Source organism: Saccopteryx bilineata, chromosome 4 (assembly GCF_036850765.1).
Source record: "Saccopteryx bilineata isolate mSacBil1 chromosome 4, mSacBil1_pri_phased_curated, whole genome shotgun sequence".
Lineage (NCBI taxonomy): Eukaryota > Metazoa > Chordata > Mammalia > Chiroptera > Emballonuridae > Saccopteryx > Saccopteryx bilineata.
Genome location: NC_089493.1, coordinates 279,763,761 through 279,785,340, shown reverse-complemented (window position 1 = coordinate 279,785,340; position 21,580 = coordinate 279,763,761). Strand labels below are relative to the sequence as shown.

General features: G+C 48.3%; 1 protein-coding gene across 9 annotated transcripts in view; it reads left to right on the top strand.

Moving 5' to 3' along the window:
* CLEC16A (C-type lectin domain containing 16A) overlaps nucleotides 1–21,580 on the top strand; it is a 222,844-nt gene that overhangs the window by 103,472 nt on the left and 97,792 nt on the right. For 5 of the 9 annotated variants that reach the window (XM_066274866.1, XM_066274868.1, XM_066274864.1 and 2 more), the window contains exons 18-19: nucleotides 4,887–4,922; nucleotides 8,307–8,427. In XM_066274866.1, the coding sequence (XP_066130963.1) occupies nucleotides 4,887–4,922; nucleotides 8,307–8,427 (157 nt within the window). The remainder of the gene's footprint in view (nucleotides 1–4,886; nucleotides 4,923–8,306; nucleotides 8,428–21,580) is intronic. The other 4 variants (XM_066274870.1, XM_066274867.1, XM_066274869.1 and 1 more) reach the window with 1 other exon arrangement.

The following is a 21,580-nucleotide window of genomic DNA, read 5'->3' as shown; positions in this document are numbered from 1 at the left end:
CCCGCTGCTAAATCAGGGATTGGCATCCCATGGCACCTGGCACCGGCTGTGGGTTGCAGGCGGGCTGCCATCACTGGTGCAGGCCACCCCCAAACTTTGGAAGAGGAAGCCAGGGCGCCGGGCTTCTCTCTGTGAAGGACGCGGGGGCGTGAGCAGTCAGTGCAGTGCAGGTGAGGCTGGTGGGAAATCTCAGCCCAGACAGGCTCGGGACCCCCGGAGATGGCGCGGTGTTAGGGTATCTGAGCGATCTGGGGTGAGGCACACGCAAACGCGGTGGTTCTCGCCGGCTGTGGGAGAGACCTGTGTGAAGGGCAGAGGAGTTCTCAGAACCCAGCTGGGACGTGTGCTTCCGTTATCAGTGTTTTTCTGAAGCAGTCTCGCAAGGCTGTTCATGGTATTTTATCTCTCTCATAAGATTACACTTTCTTTCTTAGAAAGCACCATAACCTTTTCCTAGAAAATCATTCCCTGGAGATGCGAATGTTAGGGGATAAATTAGTGGAATTCATTGCACTCAGCTCTCATTGTCAGCCTGCATCTTCCCCTGAGTTAATCTAAGTGTAAGCAGAGCAGCTGAGGTGTTGAGCTTTTGGGTGATGAGAAGCAGGAGGGACCTGCTGGATCTGCCTCAGACCAGAGCACTCGGTGGCCTTCCTCCACCTAGCTAGCGATTTGCCACAGAGGCCTGGGGGGCGGGGGCAGAGGAAGTGGGACCCATGTGTCTTAAGTCAATCCACGTTCCTTGCTGTCTGACCAAACCCACAGGCCTCACCACAGGACACGCCCTGTCCGAGCCAGCGACGCCTTCCTTCCTTGTGCTCCCGGCCAGTGCTGCCAGCCCTGCGGCGGGCACACAAGTGTGCTTGTGGGCGGCGGTGTTTGCCCTGGGCATTCTTGGCATCTGCTTTTACAAGAGGACTGGTTCTGACAAGTGCGAGTCGTGTCGGCGACTCCATGACGCAGCACGCTCACCCTTAGCCTTGGAGGGGCTGGTCCCCCAGCCAGGTCACAGTGCAGCTGCCCACCCGCGTGGGCCCAGTGTCCCCAGGTCAGACGGGACTCTGTCCCCGAGGCCCTCCTCAGCCCTTGAGCCAGGGGGTCCAGAAGGTGTTGAACGCTGAGAGCTGCTGCTGTGGGTGGGGTCCTGTCTCCTTTCTGGGCCAAGGTCCATCGGGTTTTGTTAATACTTGTATGAGTTTCCATTCTTTGTTAGAAAGTTCATCGTCCATAGCAGATTTTTGTTTTGTTTAAGATTTTATTTATCAATTTTACAGAGAGAGGATAGAGAGGGACAGGAAGCAAGATGTATTGACTCATAGTTCCTTCACTTGAGTTGTTCATTGCTTGTCCTGTCTGCCTTCACTGGGCAAGCCCAGGGTTTTGAACCAGCGCCACCTCTGCGTTCCAGGTTGACGCTCTGTCCACTGTGCCGCCGCAGGCCAGGCCGTAGCAGTTCTTTATATGAATTTCCTCATGTCACTCTACAGCTGTCCTAAGAAGTTGGTATGATTATCCCCCTCTCACAGAGGAAGAAACTGAGGCACGATCAGGTCATGTGATTTGCTCAAGGTCACCCAGCTAATGAGTAGCAGAGCCCGGATTTAGCCCGATTGCAGTGGCCTCCAGACCCATTCTGACCACTGCTCCCCACGTTGTATGTGTTAGCCCTACTCGGCACTGGACAGCAGGAATATAAAAACACTGCCCCGATCTCAACTAGAGGGCGAGGTGGGAAGAGGCAGTATCCATCCATGTGGCTGGGCTGTTAGGACAGGGACATCGGCCAGGTCCCTAATCCTACCTGGGGAGGGAGGGGGAGCAGGCACCGGAAGGATGTGGCACATTCCAGCACCTGCAGGAGGGGACTGTGGCTGGAGCCAGAGTGAGGGAGTCTGTGTGGGAGGTGATGAACGTGGAGGAACCAGAGCTCCAGGCCTTGGAGCCCAGCGCAGCCCTCGGCCTTGTTAGCAGATTCCCAACCTCATGCCCCGCTGGCTTAGAGCAGGCAGTCCTGCCCACAGGAGAGAGCAGGAGACACTCAGCGGTGAAGCATACGGCAGAGAAAGGGTTGCTTGGGCTTTGCAGTTCCTGCTCCCTCCCAAGCCAGTCTTCATCTGGAAAGCAGCCTGGGCCTGCCTCGCCGGAGCTCCCGTGAGGGCTCGGTGAAAGGCAGAAGCATGCCGCCTCGGGCAGGTCCTGGTGGCGAGGTTTGCTTCTTCTCGTGGCCCCTCACATCTCACTTGGTCGCAAGTTCCCAGGGCTGTGCCCACCTCCCGTGCTCCAGGTGGGATGCTCACTGAAGCCCAGACAGAGCCCCGGGGAACAGCTGGTTGTGTGGCCTTGTCACCAGTTTGATTGTATAGTAGTTTTAGAGGCCATAATTAACTTTTCTGGTTAGTGTCTTGAGTAATAAGTTAAAATGTTGATAACTAATCCTAATTAGCCACAGACATAAAGACTTTTAACCTGTAAATAAATATGCAAAATAAGCTGATGGAAATACAGACTAAATGGTTAAAAAACAAAAATAAACTGAAAAGTTTTTAAAAGCAACTCTCCCATCCCAGGGTAAGTGGGTTTAGAGCTAGGGAGAAGATGGCAGAATGGTCTTAACATAGGGCTGGCCACTTCCAAGCAAAGCCATTCACCTGAGAGAAGCTTCCCTTTGTGATTTCAGGAGTCAGTTTCTTTCTCTTTTTCAATCTAAGTATAGTTGGCTTACAGTATTATATTAGTTGCAGGTACAATACAGTGAGAAAGCAATTTCTGAAGAGGAATTTTCACCCCTCACCTCAGTCCAGTTCTTGTTGCAAGGTAGCTGTCTGGAATCCTCCAGAAGCTTAGCTTTTCAGCCCATTCCAGACATCAGAACACAGCAGTGTGCTTTGAATTTGAGCTTAAGGAAGTATATGGTTTAGCAAGCAATTGAAGGCTTATGTGGTTTGTTTCAAGTTCTTTGCTTGTATCCAAAGAACATTCCATTTCGTCCTTCTGGATTCAAAGGCTTTCTTTTTTTTCTTTTTTTTTCCTACAAACTAGACATTTCTAACTTCTAGAAGGCTGAGCCTTTTGGAAATCCCACCCTTTATTTTCCTAAAGGACTTGTCAGAGAAGTTCAAACCACCTGGCTTGTAAAATATTCCTTCCTACATTCATCAAAGAGCAACTGGACTCCTCTGCCAAACGCTGTGCGTGGGGGTGTGGAAGTGAACAGGGAGAATGTCCCTGCCTTCTGGACTCCTCTGCCAAACGCTGTGCGTGGGGGTGTAGAAGCGAACAGGGAAAATGTCCCTGCCTTCTGGACCTCAGATGAAGTGGAGAGAGGTAAAGCTTGTTGACAAGGACGCGAGGGACAGGTCTGTTATTCCACTGCAGGAAAGGCTCCGAGGGAAGGGGGTGCACGACGTTAGATACAGAGTGATCAGAAGGCCACTCTGCCAAGGCTGGGACTCGAGCTAAGACTGAAGAGTAAGAAGGAGCCAGCCAAGCAGAGACTTCCAGGAGGCCCTTTCCAGACAGAGGGACCAGAGAGGGCACAGTCCCCAAGATGGGGCAGGGTACAGCATGTTCAAGGAGCAGGGTCACGGAGCAGAGTGAGTGAAGGGCAAGGAGGAGGGGAGGGGGCAGGAGAGGAGCGTGGCAGGGCCTCGCAGGCCATCGGGAGGTATCCAGCAGTAAAGTCATGTTTTCCCTCTTGCATTTTGCAAGTTACACTATTCTTTCATTTGACATACTGTTGAGCATTTTCTAGGTGCCAGGTACTGTGCAAGATGTAAGAGTAGATATTGAACAAATAATATTAAAAAGAGCAAAGCAGTAAGAGTGCCGCTGAGTCATGGCAGCTGAGAAAGGAGATTCATGTTGAAATGAGGCTTGCTGGCACCACTGGGATCTGATGAGAACATGCAGGCAGCACCTCGGACCTGCGCTGACCTACCCCATGTGTAGGGGTGTTGGAGAGACACAGTTAAGAAAGAACACAGGTTCTAGAGTCAGACCAACTGAGGTTCAATCCCAACTCTGGCTGTGTGACCTTGAGCAAGTTACTTAACCTCCCTGAGCCTCAGCTTCCAGTGTGTCCTCCTTCTCTGCTTGCCCAAACTAGAGTGTGTGGTGATGAGCCCAGTGCCTAGCAAGTAGTAAACGCTCAGGAAATGTTGGCTGAACAGTGGTGGAGCATTCTAGCATCTTAGGTGGGAAAGAAATCAAGTCTTTAATAATCTAAATCTACTGAAGTTTAATGCTTGGGAAAAGAGGATTTCTTGGTGCATCTCAAAATCTGAGTGTAAGCCACTAAACATCTTTATGTAGTAATCTTGGAAACTATTATGAAATAAATTATTCACATAAAGTTTTGTTGGTCCCTGCGTTCTGTTCCCATTTTCTTGTAAAAACACACACAATTTTTGTTTATCACTAATGACCTTGAGGAAGTAGGATATTTTGCTTCACTCCTTGGATGTTAATTATGCATTAACGAAAATACAATAGCATCTCATGAAGTTTCAAAGTGGTGGGAAAGAATTTCCCATGATTTCACCATCCTTAACAGTCAGTCAACACTTAGACGTTCTTTGTGTCTCCTCCCTATCTTTGCAAACATAGCTTCTCATGGTTGCAGGAAGTGTGTATCATGTCCTCACTTTTATCTCACACTCCTTTCTCTTTCTGTTGAAGAGCAAGAAGTTTGTCATGTGGTAATACTGTTTTAACAAGTCTAATTTCTTACTGGTGCCTAAAAAGTGTATCTGGTGACTTCTGCCATAATTTACGTAGGCATTTTCCTACTGGTAGACGTTTTGGTTGCTTGCAGTATTAAATTATTTTCAACTAAACTGTAATGAGCAGCTTCACAGTGTTTTCTTTCTTTTGGCTTATTTCTTTAGGATAAGTTCCCAGAAGTGGAATTTCTGGTTCAAAGGGTATGAACATTTTTGTGTGTGTGATTCTCTTCATACTGCCAGATTGCTTTCCCAATGAGCTGTGCCCACTTTAAACTGCTTCAGCACTCTTCTAAGAATGACTGACTTTCACAATCACGTCCACGGTCCTGGTGGGCTGCTAACTTGAGTGACTGTCGCCTAACCTCAGCAGCTTGCAAATGCAGCAAAGGAAGCAGGGGAGAGGGCTTGAACTGAGCATTTGACCCAAGGCCAGCCCCAGGGCTTGGTGTGTCACCTGCACTATGTGTTGCATGTTCTTCGTGGCTTGGTGATCTCAGGGGTGGTGGGTCTCCCTTTCCAGAGCTTGAGCCTGGGCTTGGGGAATTGATGGGAATTGCTTGACCCCAGGTTGAGTCAAGGTTTGTCTGACTCTGAATCTGTCCTTCTGCCCCACTCATTGGGTTTCCTCTCCCAGGACTCTCCTTCCAGAGTTTGCTTCCACGGGAATTGAAGCAAACTGGAGAGGTCTCTTCTTTATGTTTGAGCTTAGGCAGCTGTCACACCTCTCCAAATTTAATCTGTTCTTCCAGAGTCAGTCTTCCTGGCAGTCTATGGAAGCAGCTGAAAGAATAATAATTCCTATTTAGAAATAATTTTTAATTTGCATGTTTATTTACCAAAGTAAAGCAAAGCACTCAGCAAAAGCCCAGATCCCAAGCCATAAATCTGTTGAAGGCAAAGGCATGTGGTTGGAAGAGCTTAGACTTTGTAGTCTGATTACTAGTTGAGCCACCTTGGGCAGTCTGCCTGACATCTCTGGGCTTTAGTTTCCTGTCTGTAAAGTGAGAACCAAGCAGGTCCTGAAGAGGCTACAATGAGATGTCGTAGTATAGCCCCCTCCCGTGGATAGCAGAGGGCATGATTACTGTTTTAGGAGTGGTGGGATGAATCTGATGACCCTTATCTTGGTACCTTATCTGTCTTTTATGTCGCTGGTCAGGTGCTCGCCAGACCCTATAAACACCCACGGGAGCCAAGCTTTCACCCAAGTGGAGCATCCAGCCCTGTGGGGTCTGCCCTCCTCACATTCATGGGCTCTCTTCCTTCTCCTAGGAGTTGGGGCAGGGGCCAGGAAAAGTATTATTGGGGGTTCTCTTTTATATGTTTTATGTTCTGCTTTATAGTTTTTATTATTATTTTATATTTCTGGAAATATCTTCCATTTGTTGCTTGAAGAACAAAAGCAGGTATTTTACCAAAAAAGTCTACATTAGGAGCCAAATTTCAAACTTCTTTTATATTGGAAGGTTTCTGGTTTCCAGAGTGACAGGCGGTAAGCTGCACATGGTTCTCTTTCCTCGTCCCTCATCTGGGGTCCTGCTTGACTTTTCTGGCTTCAGAACCCCGAGAGGAATAGGTTTTTCACAGTGAACTGCAGCATCCACTCAACTCAGACCTAACTGTGATGGGCCTTTTTCCTCATCTCCAAGGTCATGAATCCCGATTTTCTCAAACTGCCACATCGTTCAGGTGCCCACCCACATCTTGGGCTTTCTGCACTTAGGCTGGCACAGGTATTTGAGTTTCCTGTGTGCTTGGTTAAGTGACACAAGTGTCAGACATCCCTGGGTTCCATGCCCCGCTCAGCCGCTCTGCAGCTGTGTAAACAGATTTCTCTGCCCGTCGGCCCTGTTCCTTCCTGCATAAAATCTTTACATTGCAGTCAAGTGCCCACACTGCCTGGCACACAGCAGAAGCTTAATGAATAAAAGCCGTTTTGATTTTTCAGAAATGAAACTATACCTCTTCTGATGGTTGCAGATGTCTTTGTGAAGACTGTACCTTACAACACTAAGATCAGCTCAGTATTCAGGCCACCACCATCCTCATTGTAATAGAAAAGCTTATCTTTCTCGGGCTTATAGTCCACAGAGGCGAATCATGACCTCAGATTAGGTCCAGGAAATAGGATTATTCTTCTGTTTTTCTGCGTTAGATTAAGTAATTGGTCAAGGTTTCCTACTGGTTCCAGGACAAGGCAGTGTTAGGGTTAGGCTTGCTGATGAGCATCTTGGCTGCCTGGGTCATCAGGAGCCCTTGTTTTGGGAGGCACCTTGTCATATAAAGAGCAGTCTCTTCTCTTAATGGACCAGGCCTGTATCCCTCAGAACTATAAACAAGAAGTCCCAAAAGTGGGCTGGAATTCATCCGTGTGTGGCTCGCCAGTGGCGACAGTGGTTTGTTCCCATACCCGCCCCCGTGCCCAGCCAGTGAGGGACAGGAGTAAAGGATAGCTGCTCCCTTGCAGAACATATGCTGGTTGCACCCCTCCCCCACCTCTATCTCAGCCTCCTAGCAGCCTGGTGATGTAGGGACCACCCCCCCCATTTCACAGATGAGGACACTGAAGCTCACGGAGGTCAGAGGCCTTGCCCAATGTGGTGGAGCTGGGAGTCCAATGCAGATCTCCTGTGTTGGACTCCAGAGGCATTTCCCTGTGGCCACCAGCTAAAGTCAGGGACAGTAGTCTGGAGGAGGCCTCCCTGGGGGCTGCCTCTCTGCTTCCTGGCCTCTGGTTGGTGGGCAGGTCAGCCCCAACCTAGGACTCAATGGGAGGGTGCCACCAAGACAGGCTGGCCTGGGTGAAGGCTGCTTTCTGCACAAACTTTTCTGGTTTCTGGGGCCTGGGATTCTGCTTTTTCTTGCTCTCTGGAAACGCCTAATGGCCACACTGGATTCTGTCAGACACCTTTTCCACGGCCAGGAATCCCAGGGTTGATGGAGCCTCCTCTGCCCCGCCTGAGGGGCACTCAGGGCACCGACATCACTGCACCCTTGCCAGGTGCCAGGGTCACTGCCCCGTCAGTGACACACCCCCGGGGAAGGCCAAGGGTCCGAGGCTCCACTGAGAAGGCTCATCCAGGGAGGGGCAGGGTTCTAATTGGGCATGGCTGGCTCTGACCTTGAAACACTCACTCATGATATGGACTTTCAAATTCCCTGCTGGCTTAGTTGTAAGAGGCCTGGTTCTAGCCATCCCTAAATGTGTGCCTGGGGCAGGTCATGTCACCTTCGTGGGTGTCATTGCCTTGTCTGCTAAATGGGGCTGCCTACTGAGGCAGAGTGTCATCAGGGTCACATGACATTAGGGGAACTGTCCTGGCAAATGACAGGAGCTCAGTTGAGGTATAGTAACCCAAGCCTGAACCTGTGGATAACTGAAGAGAGGCTGTGGCCATTGTCGTTGGTGGCTTTATTTTATTTTTTTTGGTCTTGCTCTGAAAGTACCAGAGCCATGATTCTGGGAGAGGAGGAGGAGAGGCCGGCGGCAGGCTTTGTTTTGTTTGTTTTTAATTAAGTTTCACCGTGTGATTTCTCCACGTGGAGCATCTCACCCTTCTCTCTCTCTGCACTGTTTTCCAGGCCATCCGGGTATTCTTCATGCTCCGTGCACTGTCCCTGCAGCTGCGAGGGGAGCCCGAGACCCAGTTGCCGCTGACGCGGGAGGAAGACCTGATCAAAACCGATGATGTCCTGGACCTCAGTGAGTTGGCCCTCTGAGTACAGCATGGAGGACACTGTCATGCTGACTCAACATCACTGGGAGGGTCGGCGTGTGACCTGCATTTTGTACTGGGGTTGATCTGTGACCTTGAGCTAACAAGAGCTTGCACGTCCCACAAAACTTTCGAAGAAAGGGACCCAGATTCTGGGGACCTTGATTCTGGGCCTGCAGTCTGCTCTCTGGAGACCAGGCAGAACTGTGCAGGTGGTTTGCTAACAGATCTGCGCAGGGGCTTTGGGGATCCTCAGGCGCTAGGGTCCCTGTCCTTCAAGCAATCGTAGAAGCATCAGTTTGGTTGGTTTTGTCTAGTAAGGGTTTTCTGTATGATACCAATGATTAAAGGGTTCTGCTGCTTAAAAAAAATGAGGGAAAGAGGGAGGAAGGAAAGAAGGAAGCAAGCAAGCTTGGAAGGAAGCTTTCAAAAACGCAAAGCACTTGCATTTAGTTCTGTGTTGGCGAACCTATGACACGCATATCAGCACTGATACGCGTAGCCATTTTTGATGACATAGCCGCTTACCAAAGAAGTATGGGGCCACATGCCGAGGAGGACGTTTCATCCTCGGCTCCTGCATGGCCAGGTGCAGTAGCCGAGGATAAAACATTTGCTGTAGTGTCTACACTCTGTGCCGGAGGTCTGTAGGCCAAAACATCAGAACTCTGGCACAGAGCATCTAGTTCTGGGATTTCCAGTTAGGCCGTTAGGGGATCTTTGACCTCACTTCCGGCCGGCGGAGCAGGGAAGCAGCGGAATGCCGCGGGGGACGCATCTCTGGGGGCCCTCTGATTGCCATTATCAGCAACCATCATCCAATCTACTATTCTGGGGTGTCGTGGATTTCTAATTGACCATCATTACTGAGATAAGTGAGGGGGAGGCTGGGAGAGGCAACGGCCTGTGCTATGGGTGCCGTTTCCCGCCATTAGAAATAGCAGCAGCCATCTTAATTTACATAAGATGCAACTTGCAGAATTTCAGGTGTTTGTCGACTTGAGGTCAAAGCTTGAGAATCTGGAAAGGTGCTGCTTGGGGAATCAAGAGGAGTGCCACTACGAACAGGAAATTGGGAGTGCCTGGAACCGATTACCAGACACTTTTAGCACCCTGAAAAATATAACAATGGCTTTACTCACAATTTTTACCTCTACATACTTTTATGAGGCCTTATTCTCAACATTAAATAATATCAAAACCAACAAAAGAAACAGATTGACAGATGCAGTTAGTAGTGCTTGCTTGGGCTTGAAGTGTACAAAATACCAACCTTCAATTGAAGATTTAGCCAATGAAATTCAGCAATAAAAGTCACTAATAGGCAGGTTAGTTAAAGAATTTCCCCTCCCCCTCACTTATGTTAGTTCACGGCACCCCACACAAGTTAAATAATATTAAGACCAACAAAAGAAACTGACTAACAGATGAACAAAGAAGTCACTAAGCAGGTAAGTTAAATAATTAGTTTTTGGTTTATTAAATACAGTTATCTATTACAATTATACATTTTTGTTATTTAAACTATAAATATCGCGAAATTATGGTTTTTTTCTTGAAGTGACACACCCCCAAGTTATGCTCGGTTTTTTGGCGAATTTTGACACACCAAGCTCAAAAGATTGCCCATCACTGATTTAGGTGGAGATGAAAGTTTTGGAGGCCAGAGAACTGTGTGCTCAGCCTGTAACCTTGGGCTGTTTATTTAACCATCCAGGCCTCAGTTCCCTCCTCTGCAGCATGAGACTGAGATTTAAAGGAGACAACACGTATAAAGCCTGGTCATTTTTCTATAGCCTTCCTCATGTCCATCTAGCTCTCTATTTCCGCTGTTTTCTATGGGGCAGACAAGATGGTTTTCTATTTCTTAAAGGCATTGTGGTATATTAGAACTCTTTAGTTATAAAAGACAAAAAGCCAAACATAGACTTGCTTAAGGAAAAAGAAAGGGGAATTATTGATAGGTTAGGCTGGAGTCACATGCCCAGCACTGCAAGTGGGGTGTGTTCCTTTTGAACCCCATCACCTGAGAGTGAGGAAAAAGGGGTCCCTCAAGGGAAACTTGTGAAGAGGAGATGGAAGCTGGGCAGGTGGGAGTTAACAGTAAATGGCCCTTCTTTGTGTACGGTAAGGAGAGGGTCCTTGTTTTAATCAACTCTATGAAGTATAATTTATTCACCAAGTTTTGCGTGCAGTTGAATGAGTTTGACAAAACGATGCAGCTGTGTGACCAGTGATCCTGATGTGGACCACTGAGGGTTGGCTTCTGAGCCTGACTCCCCTGCCCTGCTCTGTATTCCCTTGAGCAAATGACTGCAACCCTTGGTGTCCATTTTCTCAATTAGGAAATGGGGCTGACCCTCGTATATTCGGGTTGTTTTGACACTTGAGTGCAGTATGATATGAAATGTAACTTGACCAAGCATAGTGCCTAGCACATCACTCTTCTCAGGAAATTATAGTCGGTATCACCCCCTAATTAAAATGGGTGAAGCCTAGAAAAGCAGAACACACGGCCTGACCCATAGAAGATTCTCAAGGAGTGATTATTATGAGCTTACCTGGTTATCTAGCTTCTTTTTCTGCCTTCTTGTTTATGTTACTTTTTCCTCTTTTGTCTTGGAAGAACGAAGAAGCCATGTCCTCTCCATGCTCTGTGCCCATCTCCTTTGGCCCTTTCACTCTTGAGAAATGGCCACAGTGGGTTCTGGAAGGGTTTAAATCAATCAGGTTCACTAGCGAGAACTATAAACCAGTCTTTCTCTGATTTGATTCAAGGAAAGAGAGGGAAACAGCTTGCTTTAAAAGGGGCCACTGTGTCCTATTTGAAAATGGAATTAAGTTTTATGCTGGGAATTCCCATTTCCTCCCTCTCCTGCCCAAAAAGGCCTGCTGAAATAAAGGGAAAAAGTATTTCACTTAAAATTGTAATTGATTAGATTGCTAGTTGAGATCACTTAACTGAGCCTTTTTGGGTAGTTGGCCATTAAGAAAGTAATGGCTGTCTGTTTTTACCCAGCCTGACTGCAAATTATGTCTTTGCTAAAGAGGATGCTGTCCAGAAAATACTAGGAATTATGATTTTACAAGTACATGGTACTAGAATAAGATCTGTGTTGTTGACCTTTAGAGTGTGTGTGTGTGTGTGTGTGTGTGTGTGTGTGTGTTTTTAAATGCTGGAGCATCTCACCTTCCATTGGGGTAAAATTAATATGCTTTGCATTTCACAAAAGGCCCTTTGTGTGTACAAAAGGAAGGAAGCATCATAATGTAGGTGAAGCCTTTGTATTTGCTGAATGATTGCAGGTTGGGTGCACTTCTTGCGAGCTTAGCATTTTGTCACCCTAACAAAGAAAAAAGAAGAGGAAGCTGACTCAGGGAGAACTGTTTGGGGTTGGTCAGCTTTTCCCTAAGGTGATACGGTCTGACATGCTTAAAGGAATGCTAGCTCTGCTCAGCAGGAAGAGGTGACCTAGAGTGTATTTACTAAATTTGTCACACTTTGATAAGAAACCACATAGAGTACTCAGAAGCCATCTCACATGACCAGCAGCAGGCCTCTAGGCCAGGTATGGCAGGTGAGCTCTGGTGGGGTGGCTTCTGACAGGGAGTATCAAAGACACCATCAGCTTGTCACCACCCCACCAGAAGGAAGCAAGCTGTGCTTAAAGCAGGTTTTTTTTCCCACTGGAGAGGAGAGTGGCTGGTTCAGAGGTCGCAGACTGGCATCTGGGGAGGGAGGGAGAAGGGAAGATAGACTAGACTAGATAAAGTAGGTTAGATTTTTTTAAGAACAGCATGAATCTCCATATACCCAGTCTTCACCTTCAACAGTTACTATGCTTTTGCCAAGTCTCATTTTATCTGCCCCACCGTTTCTCTTTTTAAAATATGTCCCCCACACAGTATTAAAGGGAATGGAAGATATAATATTATTGCATCTATAAATACTTCAGACAGCTAGGGACTTTGGTTAATCTTTGTAATGGAATGGTTGCCACCGTGGCAGACTGTGAGCTTCTCTGACCCCGCTGTTGCTCTGGGTGGAGCCGGGGGAAGAGGAGGGCAGTCCACAGACATGGGGGGGCCTGTGCTCTCCTGTGCTCTGCCACCCTGGCCCCGTTGACATTTGAGTTTGCAGTCTCTGGTACAGCCAGAAGTAATTGGCTTGTGACCTTACGCGGGCTCTTATGTTTGTGAAGCCCAGTGGCCTTGCCTTTAAAATGGTTCTATAAGACTTTGCAAGAACTACTGAAGATCAAATGAGAAAATGCACGTAAGGCACAGAGCGTTGTGCTTGGCACATAGTAGATGCTCGGTGTACGAGAGCTGAGTATCGTCCCTGTTCTAGCTGCTGAATAATGAGATATGCTGTGGGGCGCCAAGGGCTGGGCCTGTTCTGCTTTAACAACATTTGGAGGAACAGATCCTGAAATATTCAAACCGGTGTGTCACTTGTATGATGGCTGTTTGGGGGTAAGAAAGACAGCTGTGGCTGCTTGGGCTGAGATGAAGGGAGCTGACCCCCTGTCCAGGCAGGGCACATGAGCATATTCACCAGCGAGCCTGCTGACCAACAGACAGTCCCTGGTGGTGGTCTGAGGACAAGCAGGCTTCAAGGAAAAGCCAGCTTCCTGCCCGGATTGGCATTGCAGCCTTCTGAAAGGAGTCTTGCCTGTTTCTAAGTAACATTGGCAGTCACGGGGAAAATTCCCGCATTATCCAGACACCCTAAGGAGATGCCAGGCATCCTTAGGAACTTCTGGTTTCCTTTCCAGCCCATCCACACAGGCACTTGACCTGTCCATAGTTGTAGCCATACCATGTGCTGCACACACCTAATCTTACATTCTGATTTTTAAAATCCATTAATGAAATCCATTCATTCGTTCACTAATTGAGTACCTGCTGTGTGCCAGGCACAGTGCTAGGAGCTGGGCTGTAATAGTGAGCTATTTGGGCCCTGCTCTTACGATGCTTCTAGTTTACAGGGAGGTGAGGAGTAAATACACAAGCATTGAGATAGCTCTGCGGAGGTCACGAGGAGGATCTTGGGCTAGAGAGAAACTAGGAGAGAAGACCTGGTAGACTGATGAGGGAAGGCCTCTCCGGGGAGGTCCTGTGCAAAGTGGGACCAGAGATTCTATGAGAAACATAAAAGTGAAGCCCGCCAATTAGAGGGAATGGCAGAGGTGAGGCTGGAAGATGGGAGAGAGCTTGGTGTGGCCGGCAGGCACGGAGCCACGGGGAGGAGGGCTAAGATGAACCAGATCTCAATTCCAGTGCAGTGAGAAGCCATCAGAGGGTTCCTGCAGGGACATCGGCCCTGAAAATGTCCTTCTGGAACTGGGACGGCCAGGTCAGACGGTGCAGCAGGGGTCTGTGAGCCATGCCAAGGGGCCAGAGACACCACGGAGCCTGTTGGTTATGAACTTGGGTTTGGGAGCCAGACTGTTCCCAGAATGAAATCCCAGCTTTGCCCCTTGGCACTTGCCAGTGCATGACCTTCAGCCAGTAACTTAATCCTTCAGTTTCTCGTCTGTAAAATGGGAGTTGTTGGGAGGAGTAAATGAGTTAATATATGTGACGTGCCCAGAACAGTGCCTGGAACAGTTACAGGGAGGCCATGTAGGAGGTTGTGGCAGTTTCCCAAGGGCTGATGACAGTGAGAAAAGGGGATGGGGGCACAGTCTAGGGGCAGCATTTTGTGATTAACCCACCATGGGTATGCTGCAGATTTAACTTGACTCTGGGTTCTGAGCTCGGAAGCAATCAGAGCAGCAAGGGGTGGGGAGACAGTGATTCCGTAATCTGAGGGCCAGCCCTGGGGGAGGAGAAGGTTCCAAACAGAAGATCACCAGGTTAGCTGGGTGGCCAGGGGAGAGGTATCGAAGGCAACTCGGCCGAAATGTCCAGGGAGTGGGTTGGAAACCTCTTGTGCGCCACAGAAACTGTTTCCCATGTTATCGCATAGATTTCAGAATTCCTGTGTTTAGTAGCTTATGTAACTATCCACTCACGAAACCATGTAAAATGGTCTCACGCAGTCGTTCCACAGTCGTTCACACTTCCACTTCTGCTCTGTTACAACCAAGATGGCTGTTCCTCAGGCCTTGCAGCAACTTGTTAGAATCCTGGGTCCAGTGGTCTAGAAGCTGTCCACAGATAAGCAGGTCTCTGTGCTCTAGATCTGATTTCTCACCAGGCTGGACACATTTGCCAGGGCCTCGGGGTCTCGGGACCTGGGGGCCTAGGGGCCTGGGGAATATCTATTGTAGTATAGAACAGTGGTTCCCAGACCTTGGGACTTCACAGCCCTGTGAAACGCCCAAACAAAAAACCCAGCAAAGCCTCTGGAAATAGGATTGCCAAACTTTTATTTCACCAAATAGTTATGTTCACGAAAAAGCATTTATGAACTATTATTTCATAAAAGAAAGGACATTGTTAATACCCAATAAATAGGAAGGACTTCATTTTATTTTATTTTATTTATTTATTTTTAAGTGAGAGGAGGGGAGATAGTGAGACAGACTCCTTTCTGCAAATGCCCTGACCAGGATCCACCAAGCAACCCGTCTGGGGCCAATCCGCGAATCAACCGAGCTATTTTTAGTGCAGGAGGCTGTTGTGCTTCGACCAACTGAGTTATCCTCAGTGCCTATGCTTAAACCAGTCAAGCCACTGGCTGCAGAATGGGAAGAGAGGGAGAAGAAAGAGAGGGGGAGAGAAGCAGATGGTCACTTTTCTTGTGTGCCCTGACTGGGAATCGAACTGGGGATGTCCATATGTCTGGCTGATGCTTTATCCACTGAGCCAACCAGCCAGGGCCAGGACTCCATTTTAGAATGTGAGCCAGTCTTTTCAAGAAACAGCAGTGGAACTGTAGGCCCACATATGTGCTTTAATGGCGTTTTGTTTTTGTTTTTGTTGTATTTTTCTGAAGCTGGAAACGGGGAGGCAGTCAGACAGACTCCCACATGCGCCTGACTAGGATCCACCCGGCATGCCCATCAGGGGGCGATGCTCTGCCCATCCGGGGCATTGTTCTGTCGCGACCAGAGCCACTCTAGCGCCTGGGGCAGAGGCCAAGGAGCCATCCCCAGTGCCCGGGCCATCTTTTGCTCCAATGGAGCCTCTGCTACGGGAGGGGAAGAGAGAGACAGAGAGGAAGGAGAGGGGGAGGGATGGAGAAGCAGATGGGCGCCTCTCCTGTGTGCCCTGGCCAGGAATCGAATCCGCAACTTCCACACGCCAGGCCGACGCTCTACCACTGAGCCAACCGGCCAGGGCCTTCAATGACGTATTTAAAAAAACAAACAAAACAAAATTCAAGTGCAGAACAGTGACAAGAGTGAAAGCCAATGTGTCTTTTCTAGCTCACTTTCTCCTGGGGGAGGCAAGCTGGGACCACAGCATCACAGCCCAAAGGCAGATGCCACTGTGCGAAGTACGATGGGAGCAGGTAAGGGGGTTTGACCTGCCCAGAGCTCAGAGAGGCCTGTGAGGGAGAGAGACCCACCGGCAGTCTGGATGTGATTGTGGGTGCCAGGAGAGGGCTTTGCAGAAGCAAAGGCCCTGGGGCCAATGGGGAGTTGAGAGGGATGCGAAATAGCAGTGTGACCAGAGGGCAGGGCAGGAGAGAAGTAAAGCAGTGGCAAGATAAGGCTCAGGAGATTGCCCAGTGTGCAGGCCGTGTAGGTGTATCAAGGATTTGGATTTTATCCAAAATTCAGTGAGAGGCAGAAATGGATTTACCACTGGGCACACTCCCTGGCCCCGACTTCTGAAGGGCCCTGCAAAACCCCAACTTGACACTTTTTTCTAATGACACCAAGTTTGGTTTCATATGTGCAATTTTAACATTAATGGTACATAATATTTTTTATTTATTTAAAAATATGGTTAATATGTATTTTTATTTCCCCTCTCTTTTTTAAGGGGCCCAATATTTTCTTCTGCACCCGGGGCCTCAACCAACCCAAATCCGCCTTTGGTGAAAGGAGTTTTTAACTGGATGACATGATCAGATTTGTACCTCCAAGAGCACCCTCTGGCCTCAGTGTGAAGAGATTTATGGAGTTGGGGTGAGAGGATAATTATACTGCAAGGGAGCCCTCTTGGGAGGCCAGGGATGCAGGACCCATCCTGCAGAAGTGTCTGAAAGATGGTGCCCGCGTGTTTCTCACACACTCTGGTTAGCCCCAGTGCATTGTTCTTGAGCGCTGCTGTGTTCTGTTCTCTGGCCTGGATGCAGGGACTCTTTATTGCACAGAGGCCCATCCTGTTTGATCTAGCATCATGCCTTTGAAGCTAATTATTACCAACAACAACAACACTATTTCAGTTGTGCTTGTCCCTGGCAAGGCAGGCTGCTGTGGACCTTCCCTCTATTCTTCTTCTTACTGTTTCTAGCCTGGCACCTGCCTCTTTAAGAAGAGATGAGGGTGTAGTAGAACCTTGGGTCTCAAAAAAATATAGACTTAGGAGAAGACAGATCTGGCATCTGGATTGCAACTTTGCCTCTTCCTCGCTGTGTGACGTTGGACAAATTGATTCGCCTCTCTGAGCCTCAGTTCCCTCATTGATAAAATGAGAGCAGCAGTGCCCACCTTTACAGGATTACTGCAAGGCAGAGCAGTGTGTGTACAGGGGTTGCAGACTACTGGCCCTCAGGCAGATGGGCCCACAGATGCAGGCTGATAGAATATTTGCAATCAAATTTTGTATTAATTATCAACATTTTAAAATCAGGATATTTTATTGTACAAACCCAGATATTTATCCCTTTGAACATGGGACAGTCTGTCCCCATGGAACCTCCAGCCCCACAGGCAGCAGTCGGCTGCCTCTCTTCCTGGTCATGGACCCCTCCCACCAGCTCACTCTGGGGACAGAGCTCAACTTAACCCCAGAGCTGAGGTCCCAGCTGCCTGCTTAGTACCTCACACTTACCACATGGTAATTTGATCTTCTCCACAAACCTGCCTCCCACAGCCTTCCCATCTCCCAGTCGGTGGAGCTCCATCCAAGTGGCAAAAAACTTGGGCTTATCCTTGATTCCCTCCTTTCTCTCAAACTGGACTTCCAGTTGATCATCATGCCTGTTTGGCTCTTTCCTCCAGGTCGATCCGGGCTCAGACCATCTTTTGGCAGCCCTACTCCTGAACACCTGGCCCGCGCTACCACCATCTTCCACCTGGCTTGTTACAGGGGCCTCTTCGCCAGTCAGTTGCTTCTGCCTTGTCCTCTATAGTTAATTTTTGACACAGTGTCCAGTGTTATCCTCTAAGATATGTCAGATCACGTCCTTCCTGTACTCAGTGGCCTCCAGCCTACTCCGACTAAAAGTCTTTACAGTGACTTACGAGGCTGCGCATCATCTGGCACCTCCTGGCTTCCTCTGCTTCCCTGCTGTTCCTCAGACTCACCGGGCATGTTCCCACCTCAGGGCCTTTGCTCTGCCTGCACTCCCCACTGCAGACGCTCATTCTGCAGAGCCTGTGCAGCTGTGGACACTTGCACGGCTCACGGACGCCCTGTGCGGCAACCGCACTCCAAATTCTCCATCTGTGTTTAATTCTGGGCCAAGCCCCTTCTCTGTATTTTTTTGTTTGTTGATGAATAGTGTGATTGTCATGAATGCCCCTGCAGTATTCCCCGTCTCCCAGTTCCTGTCATTCCTCATGCTTTGTCCCAGTGCCCTTGCAGGGGAGAGCTCTGAGGCCGGAGGGAGTCCCTGCTGCTTCCCCTGACTGCCTGGAGATTGGTTTTCAGCGGGAGCGCTGTGCAGCTCCTCAGCCAGGTTCTGTGGTTTGATTGTACGTCCCTGAACACGTGAGCACATTGGTTTGCTTCTCTTGTAAGACTTATGATAGTTTGGTGGTCCTGTCTGCCAGTTCTGGAAAATTCTCTCTGTTGCCTTATTTTGCTGATGTCCCAGTCATTGTCATGGGCCTCATCCTGGCAAAGATGAGAAAATGGCCTGTATGTAACGAAGACTGTAAAAGACAAATCCAGAATATGGGACATTCTAGAAGACAGCTGACTTGAACTTTTTATAAATATGAATGTCATGGAAAACCAAAAATGTGGGGGGAGAGGGCTGGGCTAGATTTTTGAAATGAAAAGAGACGTGACAGCTGTCAACTTGGGTTGGGTCTTGGATTTGGGGGAGGGAGCAGTGGCTTTAAAGGACTTTTGTTGTAAAATTGGGAAAATTTTGTGTATGGTTGAGATCAGATAATAAAATTGAGGTCAGTATGAAATTTCTCCAGCGTGATAATGATGTGGTTCTGTGGGAGATGTAATTGTTCTTAGGAAGTACAGACTGAAGTGTTTAGGGGTGAAGTGTCATGCTGCCTACTGCTCTGGAATGATTGACAAAATAAAAATGTGTAAGTGTGGGCGTAGGGAGAGAGGAAGCAGATGCAGCCAAACTTGAACTGATGAATCTCGGTGAAGGGTGTGTGTGTGTTTATAGTACTATCTTTAAACTTATCTGGAAGTTTGAAAGTTTTCAAAATAAATGCTAACGGAAGTAGCAAGTGGGAAATCAACATTTGAAAAGTCCACATTTTTGAAACTCTGACATTTAATTCATGAGGAATGTAATGTTTAGGAACCAGAGTCGCGGATTCAGAAAAACCTGGGTTTGCAGCCCAGCTGTGTGACCTTGAGCAAACTAGTTAACCTCTCTGAGCCTTTCTTCTAATCTGTAACGTGGAGATGATAGTGGCTGCTTCAGGACTATTCTGTAGATTAAAAGAGAGAATCCATCAAAAATGCTTAGCAGCGTCGTCCGTGTGCGAGAGCTTTCCTGGTAAAAATAGTCATCGGCATCCATCATCCAGACTACACATTGGGCATTGGACTCATTCCTCATTAGGAAGTTCTCTGGAAGAGTTCTGACAAAGCCAGGCCTCCTCTGGAGATTGGTTTTCAGCGGGAGCGCTGTGCACATCCCTCCATGGGATGTGTAGAAAAGTGGAGGTCACACAGGCTTAGGAAAGTGGGTGCCAGCTGGTTGAAGAGGAACTGAAACCTGTAGGGGAGGCTTGATTCAGACCCAGATGGCTCCTTGGGGGCAATTTAGTTGAAGCATTCAGGCACGGAGCCCCAGAGAAGTGGTTTGTGTAGTGCTGACGCTGAAGTGCACTAATGCTGTTAACGTGAAACCCGAGAGGCAAGTAGTGGGCATGGCATTTGAAGTCCTCTCTCCAGGCGAGTGTGGTTTTGTGGCTCTTCCGCCTGCACTTTCCTGCTGTGTTTCATCCCCAAAAGGGTTGCAGTCCACACTGGGTCTCCTCACATGTAGATGTGTGGCAGAACACCCCAGTGGGCATCTGCACTGGCCCATAACTTGACCTGTCAACTTGGAGCCACTCCTGATCCCACTTTACTCCATGGCCAGGAAGTCACCAGCCATCGCACCTCTGCAGCTCTGCCCCTCCCGACCCCAGGCTGTCTGTGCCCGGTGTCTCCCATGTGGGACCCCAGCCCATGGCCTTGCCCCAGTGGTCCACCCACCCTGCTGCTCCTGTCTGAAAAACAGAACTAGCCCACCATCACACACACACACACACACACACACACACACACACACACACACACACACACACACCCCGCTGTACACGTGGAGAGCTGCTCAGCACAGCTGCCGGACCTAGCCCCGTACCTCCACCCCTGCCTCTGTCTCACTGCATCTGAGCCCAGCCGGCTGTGGTGCTGCCTGCAGCCCCTGGACACAGCCTGCCTCCCACTTCCCGCCTGTGGCCCTTTGCCTGGCTTGCCCTCCCAGACCCCGTTTCCAATCTCCTTCCTCCTCGCTGCAGAATCAGGGAGCCCTCTTTCTCCTCTGCTCTCCCCGAGCATGCCTTCCACACATCCCTAGTGCCAGGCACAGGGCCTGGCACATAGTAGGCATCGAAAGAGGGCTGTTGGACTGAACTGATTGAAGCTTTAGCAGTTACTTTATTCATGAACAAGGCACTCTTTTTAACACAAAAACGATGTTTCTAAACATTGTTGAGTAATTTGGGGCAGTTGGATTTGCTTAAAAGAATGTTTGTTCATCGTTCCTATTCATTTTATTTTATTTTTTTTTTCAAAAGGTTTTATTTATTGATTTAAGAGAGAGAGAAAGGCAGGGGGGATGCAGAAGCAGGAAGCATTAACACACAGTTGCTTCTTGTATGCGCCTTGAGCGGGCAAGCCTGGGTCACGAACCGGCGACCTTAGCATTCCAGGTCAGTGCTTTATCCGATGAGCCACCACAGGTCAGGCCATTCCTATTCATTTTAAAAGCAAGTTCCCAATTCAGAGTTTTCCCACCAATGAAATATATGTACCATAACTCTTTAACCCACCTTGGTGTTTTCTTAAAATATAGATTGTCTCATTTCAACAGTTGAGCTATCCCAGATCATTTTACCTAAAATGCTGCCCCTGCCTCTCTTTGAAACTAGGACCCTGACTAGCCTGATCAGAGAAAGTCACGTTTGAATTAAACCATCAGTTCTCTAAGGGAATGGGAAACATGGAATTAACAGTGTCTCCCCCTTTCTCCGTGATTGGTCTCCTTCTCCGTGGGCTTGATGAATAATGTTGCTGGCCCTTTTTCAGAAATGAAGTAGAAATATGGAGAAATGAAATTTGTATCTTATAAAGTGACTGGAAATGTGATTATAATACAGCTGTCAGTTTTGTTCAAGTGGAAAATTTTTAAGTAAATCCAATTGCAGCATTATTTGGTTCTTTTAAAGCAGGGTAATGTAGCTGTTTCCTGCGTATTGATTATTTGATTGGTACCTGTCTGTTGGACCTGTTTTTTTTTTCTCAGTAGCGCTCATTGATGTGGTTTAATGTATATTCCTGTAATCTTTCCCTGTTTTATAAACTTACAGTCATAATTGAGCTGCATTAGAGAGACATGTTCTGCTGAAATCACAAGGTCACCTAATGGCTGTGGCCTCTGTTGTTGGTTATGTATTGAAGCAGTCCTAGGACAGTTCTGAAGAAGACAGAAGTCATTATTTTTTTCCTCTACAAAGCAGAATTTCTAGATTTTATTCTGTGCACTGGGAATATCAGGCATTTGAGTAGTAGAGACTGGGTTTTGAGCTTTTTCCTTCTCGGCCT